Genomic DNA, 8,734 nt, shown 5'->3' with positions numbered 1-8,734 from the left:
TGTTTTCGATTCAAAAGTTTGATTTTGGAGAATGATTTCTAGGGTATTGGAAACCAATTAGTCGTAATTTATTTTTTTATGTGATCAACATATGAATTTTGAGTAGAATTGTTTATAGATTGGACTGGATCAATCATTTTAATTAATTTATAATAATTTAAACTAATACAAAATAAATATACTACAATTTATCAAATCAAGAAGCCCATCAAAAAAGAAAGATCGTTCTTTTTTAATTAAATTAAAAAAGAAAATAGGGTTTCATTAAAACAGAAGGAGTATGATATAATTTAGTTAGACATAAAATTTAAAAACAATGCAAAAAATTACCATATTTCTAATTGCATTAAAAAAAATATATACTTTCATGGACTTTTTATTAAAAAAATAAGTCCTTAAATATGATTAAGTATTTTATTTCATTTTTTTAAAAAAAAAAATTACAATATTTCTAGTTACCTTTAAAAAGATTATTCTCTTATGGAATTTTATCAAATAATTAAGACCTAAAATTTGCCGCACATAAAATTTGTGTATACTATATGAACAAATTAAAGCGACTTTTGATCCCCTTAGAATTTGACGCTCGAAATGAATTTTTTTCTTTAATTTTAATTTGTATATTTAGTTTGTACGTATATGATATTATATGATCAAATAAAAATAATCTAAGTATCTTGGTTCTTGCTTAGTTGTGTTACAAATGAATGTTTCTCTATTTATACTACATATTAGAGGCTAATAAATAAATAATGATTTTTATAGAAGTCCCTACATATTTATAAATAGGCCATTCTTCTAGAATTCTCTACATGTGTAGAGTATTCTAAACCTTTCAAGAATTCTTCTAGGAGATTCTAGAGTTTTCTTAAGTTTTAAGAACCTCTCAATAACTCTAGAATCTTCCTACTAACTAAGTGGTATGATGAAATGGCGGGTCATGACATTTGACCATCTTAAATTATTTCATTACTGATCATCTTATTCGTGCTTCGCACGATCATTAAAAAGACTATAAATTAAAAAAATGTGTCTATTTCTCAAAGTAACACTACTCAAAAGGATTTTCTCATTATTAAATATTTCTTTTATGATTCATGTTAAAAGTTCAAGGGCTATGAAGTGGTCGATAGCATCTATAAGTATGAGTAACTAGTGAATGACAAACACAAATAATTTACTAAATATTATTTGAATAGAAGAGGTATTATATATGTAAAAATATATTTTTATGTATATCTAATATATGTGAATTTTAGTTGAAATTTTTAAATATTTTTTTAAAAGTTTCTTCTTACATAACAAATATATAAAATAATTATATTATACCTTCCTATAAATGTATAGACATATAATTTGGTTCCGTAGGAAAAAGACATGAAATTTTTGTACATGTAATCATCTTCTTTAGAAGTGAAGAACTTCTTGTAATTTATAACTATTTTAAAATAAATAACATAAATACACTATTTTTCAAAGTAAAAAAAACAATAGAAGAAGAAATAAATAAATATACTTTTAAATAATAGATTATATATATTGGGTTTGTTAAATATAATTAATATACTTTTGATGTAAATAAGTAATGGTTACAATTAAATAGTGAGTAATGTTTTAATCGTGAAACTTCTACGTACCAATCAACTTTAACGTAGAATAATGATTTTTATAACGTGAAAAAATATAATTAACGTTCTTGTTCTTAGAAAGTTAGTCAACTAATTGTTATTATAATTTCAAAACATTATGAGCATGTAAAGCCAAAGTGAACTCAAACAATGGTGACCTAAAATGACCTCTTCTCATATTTATTCTATATTTAGGCTATTATCCAGATATAATATATATTTGACTAAATATACATACACCGTCTTCTTATTTTTAAATGTTATAGATAAATCTAGCACTAATTTATAATCCCGCAGTATAAAACAACTTATACTTAGTTAATACTTCATGTTATTCATTTGTTTTGTTAAATTTGACTTTATTCATTTCGATCTTTTCCGCCCTCCTCTAACCAAATATGAAATGCAATTATGTTTAATGAATTGAATTTTGTAGAAAAACAATACACAATACAACTTGAGCTTATGATGAAAACATAAGTTATACCCTTTCTTTATAATATCAATAACAATTATTGTGTCTAAATTATTCCAAATAATACAAATATTTCTTTTTTGTGTATATAATTTTTTTTAGAATTACCTCATCCTCTTTCCCTCCATATTATTTATATTTATCTTTTAAACTTTTTATGCAAACATTTTTCTCGATAGTTTTAAGAACTTACATAATTATAAGCAACAAATAAAAAGTTACTTTAATTATTAAATTTTATTTCTTTTAAGAAATCAATTATAAATTTTAAAATTTGATTAGTAATTAGCAGACTTTAAACATAATTAAGTTACTGATTTGAATCAAGAAAAAAGATTTATAAATTTTAAACTCGATTTATAATTATAGCAAAATTTCAACCATAATTAAGATAAATTCGTGAGGAAAGAAAGAAGTTCGTATAACAATTAAACTTAAGAGGCATCGTAAAGATACACAAGTAGGAAAGAAAGAAATAATATAATACACATATCATTGCGACTTTAATCATTAAAACTAAAAGTAGAAGGAAGAATAAAATAAATACATAATTGTCTAAGATCTTGTCATATCATTTCACAAGCCAATTACTATTATTTGAAATTCGTAATTTTTATTTGTGGTACTTTTAATTTTTTTTTTAAGTATAATATTATTTTTTTCTACTAATTATTTAATGATCTATCATTAACATTAGAAATCAATGGTAATTTATGGATAAAAAATTGAGAAATAAAATAATCAAACATATTACCTAGTTAATAACAATAAAATATGAGAAAATTTATGTGATAGGATGGAAATTTCCAAAATTTTATATGGTTTTAAAAATATTTTTTAGTTGTTAATTATTGTAATTTATAATAATTTTTAGATATTTTTCAAATAATATGTATTGCTCTTTTTGTCCCAATTTTTATGTGACATATATAGAATTAGAAAAATCAACCAGTTTTCTTATGTCTTTTAAATATTTGAAGTTGTTAATTATTGTTATTTATAGTATCATTACGTAATTTTCAAATAATATATGTTAGTTTTCATGTATAACTTTAAAATATTTTAAATTGTTAATATTATGATTTATACTATTATGTACGTAATTTTTGATAACTTAAAATTGAACAAACTATAATTATTGATTTACCACACCACGAAATATTGAAATCAAGTTTAAAATGAAGAAATAATAATGGGTTCCACATGATCCACAATATTGCTAGCAAATGAAATTCTCCTTGAAAAGAAGAGAGTTAGCAAACGAGGTGAAGCACACATGTTGACGGTGTGTTGCCTACTAAGTGCTAACTCTTACTTCTACTTACTAACTAATATATAAGCCACATTAATCACACACCTCACGGTCGATATGCCTGCCTGGCATTAAAAGGCCAGGGGTAATATGAGTATTTACATTAGTATTATGCTTAACTACGGTTGTACGTCGCTGCTTTACGGCGTATATTCTCATCAGTTGACATAAAATTCTGTCTGTATTTTGTTTTTTTTACTTTGCTTTAGCCGAAAATTTCTTTAGTTTTCCATGCATGTGGGCCCATTTATTCCCCCTATTTCACACCTGTAACCTGTTCAATTTTGCTTTGCATTTATTCCAAGTCTCTTAATAAATATGGACCCCATCTCGCAATTCCATTCCATTTCATTCTCTTTAATTACTCAATTTATAATATTGTATTTTATAAAGTATATATATATATATTACAAAAATGTTACGTATTTTATTGTTCTCTCTTCTATTTTAATTTATTTGTCTTGCTTTCTTTTTAATTTATAGTATACTCAAAGATTATATTTAAGATACTATAAATTATTATAATTAACAATTAAAATATATTATTACAAATTTGAAAATTATATAACATACCATATAAATTACAATAATTAAAGACTTAAAATATTTTTACCTGAGAGGCTACAAACACAGTATTCTTAACACACGTAATTGGTTAAAAACTTAAAATACTCTATTATATGCTTAAAATGATGTTAAAATTATATAATAAAATTACGTCAAAAATGTTATAAATCACAATAATTAACAACTTAAAATATTTTTTTTTAAAATAGAAAAAATTTAATTGACTTTTAAAATTCTTAGGAAGCAGCTGTTCGTCAACATGCTTGCTTCCCTTGCAAGGGGCAATATTGAAAATTTCTTAATTTTATGCTGAAATAATATTGTACATGACTACTTTAGAATTGTACTTTCTCTTTATAGGACATAGAAATCAGTTCACAAGTTACTTTTTTCCTTTATTTCAGCCGAAAAGTGGGGTTATTTCCCATGCATGTGGGGCCCTTGTAACTCTCTATTTCGCTTCTTTCCATTTTCATTTCACTATTATCCAACTGCATCTTAATGTATGGACCCCACTTGAGCAATTTTCATTTCCACTCTTTTGTGCCTCATGAGTCATGACTATTTCTTCAAAAAAAATCGCTTTGTTTATTTCGTGGAAAATTAACTTTTTGTAATTTAATTGCTCAATTTCTTATATTTTAGTTACAAAATATATTAGAGGTTCAATTTTTATTAAAAAAAAACTAAAATTTTGAAAAAAATTTAATTGAGTCTTGAAATTTTATCAGTGTCACATGAATATAAATAGATGACATAACATATATTATTAAAAATTACGTAAAAATATTATAAATCACAATAATTAGCCATTGAAAATATTTTGATTTGCTCTCTAATTTCATATGTCCCATTTACATTGAAACAAAATAAGTATCATATATTATTTGAAAATGAAGTGAATGCTTATTTCTATACGTGTGTCTCATAATAAATCATAAATATTTATGCTGCTATAGATCATTTGATTAAACATTGAAAAAGAGTTATATTGATAGAGTAAGAAATCTAAAAAAGTTACATTTTTTTTTACGTAAAATACTATAAATCACGACTTAAAATATTTCAAAATCATATAAGAAAATTGACTGACTCTCTAAATTTCATTCGTGTCACATAAGTTGGAACCAAGAGAATAGCATATTATTTTAAAATTATGTAAATTCAATAGGCCACAATAATTTACAACTTAATTATTTTAAAAAATATCTACAAAAATTGAACGGCTCTGTAAATTCTATGTGTCACATAAATTAAGATAAAATAAATAACATATGTTGGGCCCGTTCTAGCACGGGCTCACATATCTAGTATTAAATAAGAGAACATATCCACTATTTTTGTTTTTATTTCTTAATTGTTTATATCTATTTAGTAAATTTTTTCGACGAAATTGGGTGTCACGTGACACCCCTTTACCTTCCTAAATCTGCCCCTGTGGCTAGTAAATATATCAAATAAATTGAAATGAATGCGATAAATATTTCACTTCATTAAATCATTTAACCATGATAAGTTAATATGGTGCAGTGTGAACACTCCTTCTATATAAGTTTTTACTCTTTTTATTTTTCTTTTTTTGCTACACAACATAGAATAGAAATGTTCTCCCGAAAGAAAAGTGGTAATAATAATCACCTTGTCTAAAACAAACAAATTAATCAAAACATACAACTCACACTTTATCTTATTATTATTATTATTATTATTATTGTTATTATTATAACATATAGTAATTATAAAACCCTTCATTCAAGCACTTACAAATTATAGAGGGCAACAACAACATTGACTAATTAATTACCCTACAATTCTTTCTAATCTCCCCATTAGATCCAGTAAGAGGGCTAATATTTCCCATCTTAATCATAGAATTAACAAAGTCACTAAAAAAGACACTTGAACTATTACTATAAGTTTCTACCATTGTTTTAGTTGTTGCTATAGCATCATTACTAGAATACAATATTTGGTCAGATTCAAGAAGTCCTCTTTGATTAAGCAAGTTTTTGAAGTAGTGATTGTCAAATAAGTCAGTGGAGTTCCTGTCAAGTGGGGCTGTGTTGTTTCCATCACTTGTGGAAGGGCATAAGTTTTGGAGTTCAGTCACTAGGGTGGTGTCTAGGGTTGTGTCTGGTCCACCTGATCCACTGAAGTTTGTTAATCTGTTATCAAAAGTTGCACATTTTGCTAGACCAATTGTATGAGCACCTATATATATCCACATGAAAATTAAAGTTAGTATCAAATTAAAAAGGGAAAAGGGTTTGAAATATATTTGAACTTGGATCGAAATTGCTATAACAATTCCAAACTTTGAGCATGACCTATTATTTCCCTGCACTATTTAATAGTGTATTTTAAAAATATATATAGGCCTACGTGGACATCATAAATATTGCATCATTATAAATAGCAACTTGTCCAGCTCAGCACTGATATATCTTTAAAATATACTATTAAATAGTGCAGGGGTAATATATAGGTACTTCCCAAAATTTGGGATTGTGACAGTAATTTAAGTCAAAGTTCAGATATATTTCAGACTTTTTTCCCAATTAAAAGTATAAAAGAGTAGTAAACATATGAAAAAGTGAAAAAGTTTAAACATCTACCATATATATATATATATATAAAGAATAATTTTGATCGTCTTGGTATATATTGTGTAATTTGTTAACGAAAGGGATTTGCTTGTGGCACCTAGCTTTGCCCTCTTCTTATGATGACACTTTATATGGCATTGTATATAGAGTTTAACTTCTATATTTTACAAAGAAAACATTTATGTAATTTTACCATAGTGTAAAAGATAAGGCATAAAATAATTGGATACAATAAATTAATTAATTACTATAGCATAAAAAAGTCTTCACACTCTTAGTAAATAGCTAAATTGTTTGGACTTTTTAAAAATATTACTGTACCTGTGTCAGATCCTTTAAAATTACATTACGTTTGAAACTAATGATATAAAATAAGACATAAATTTTTGCATAATTTTTTAATTTCCACATAAAAAGAAAAGGATGTTACGTAAATTGAAAACTTATATTAGTACCTGATAAGCTGACAACATCAGTAACATTGAGTCCAACAACTTGGAACATGGAAATGATAGTATTGAGAGAGTGAAAAGGAGCTGGAAGTCCACTATTTGCTCCTGATACATTGCCAATTAATCCATCCCTTCTTCCCAATCTCACTTTCCATGTTGGTCCTCCACTCTATATATAAATAAAAGCATAATAATATTATTTGTTTGACTTCGACTTGACATAAAGTTTTAAAAAATAATTAAATAAGACTTTTGAATTTTGTATAGTGATACTTAGAAAGTATCAAACTATTGATCTTAAATATATCAGGTGAAAAATTGAAATTAAAATTTTTTTAGAAAAAAAGTAATTAAGACAAAAAAATTGAAATGAAAAGAATAAATAAAAGGGGCATACTAATAGGACAGAATCTCTAGCAGCAATAGCAAGTATATCAGCACAAGAAACAACTCCACTGCATGCATCTTCAACAGCTTTCTTAATATTGTCTATCACTTCAAAACCTCTAGCAGAATTTATGTTCCCTGCTGCAAACTTTTCACTTGTGGTGCTATTACCATCCAACAACAATGATCCATCACACCCCTACAATTAAATATAGTAAACATTTCAGAAGGATGGTCCGTTGAAAATCCTTTATCAAAATATTATACGGTATATATAGAAATTATATTTTCCCTGTTTCAAAAAAAGAATGTTCTGCTTTCCTTTGTAGTCTGTTGAAAAATGAATGACTCGTTTCCGTTTTGGAAACATTTTAATTTCAAATTTTCATGTGACATGTATTAAATCTACAAGATTAAAGAGCACTTTGATACATTTGACATAACTTTAATTTAGAACCACAAGATTAAAAATCTTCTTTATTTTCTTAAACTTGACGCCAAGTCAAACTATGCCTTCCTTTTTTGAAGGAGGGAGTATGAAGTATGTAGGCCACAAATATCTAAAATTAATGAAATGATTTATAACCACTGCATGAATATCTAAAGTTTGTTTTAAACCATAAACTTCAAAAATATTTCTTTTTTTCTTGTACTTTAATTTATGTCAAATCAAATGTGTTTCATATAAGATGAAGGGAGTAATTCCTTTTCCACGTAAAAATGATTATCGCTACGTACGTAAAGCTCATAAAAGAGAACCTTAAAACTCACATTAACAAAGCAATCATGAAAATGAAGACGAAGTAATGAAGCTGCCATTCTCATTTCATTCTTGATTGCATTTTGGACTTCTTTACGAACAACTTTGAGAACACTTGGACATGTTTTTGCATAAAAATCAGTTGTTAATTGTGAATTTACGACTACAAACATGATCATGAAAGTCACAAATAGAGAATAATACAAAGTAAAGTTGCATGGCTTCCTCATGGTTTCAAAAGTAAAATATATATATTTAGCTAGAAATGTTTATTCAAATTAAGTTGATAAGAATGTATAGTAAGCCAACCCTTATTTATAATAGTGTTTAAGAGGGCATTTGAGGTATATAATATAATATAATATAATATAAACTTATATGAACTAATTAGTGGTGTGATGTATGGCGGCTCCATTTTACATACTTGTTGATTTTATAGTGGACGTGAGTGCATGTAACGCAATTTGAACTATTTAAACTATGTAATGATATTCTATTTTATTCTATTTTTATATTTATAGTGCAATGTAACTCATTATCGGGATAG

At 25.8% G+C, this 8,734-nt stretch overlaps 1 protein-coding gene across 2 annotated transcripts; it reads right to left on the bottom strand.

Annotated features, from left to right (window-relative positions):
* Positions 1 to 5,684: 5,684 nt before the first annotated feature.
* LOC125841933 (peroxidase N-like) lies at positions 5,685 to 8,475 on the bottom strand. 2 transcript variants are annotated; one of them, XM_049521125.1, is made up of 4 exons: positions 8,199 to 8,475; positions 7,438 to 7,626; positions 7,044 to 7,209; positions 5,685 to 6,193 (listed from the first exon to the last, which is right to left on the bottom strand). In XM_049521125.1, exons 1-4 carry the CDS (start codon positions 8,415 to 8,417, stop codon positions 5,775 to 5,777), a joined length of 993 nt encoding a protein of 330 aa, XP_049377082.1. In that variant the 5' UTR covers positions 8,418 to 8,475; the 3' UTR covers positions 5,685 to 5,774. The 2 variants fall into 2 exon arrangements, with proteins under 2 accessions (XP_049377082.1, XP_049377088.1); XM_049521131.1 differs by having other exon boundaries at positions 5,685 to 6,124; positions 8,199 to 8,454.
* Between the last annotated feature and the right edge of the window lie 259 nt (positions 8,476 to 8,734).

The sequence above is a fragment of the Solanum stenotomum genome, chromosome 1, assembly GCF_019186545.1.
Source record: "Solanum stenotomum isolate F172 chromosome 1, ASM1918654v1, whole genome shotgun sequence".
Classification (NCBI taxonomy): domain Eukaryota; kingdom Viridiplantae; phylum Streptophyta; class Magnoliopsida; order Solanales; family Solanaceae; genus Solanum; species Solanum stenotomum.
This window is presented reverse-complemented; position numbering and strand designations above follow the sequence as displayed.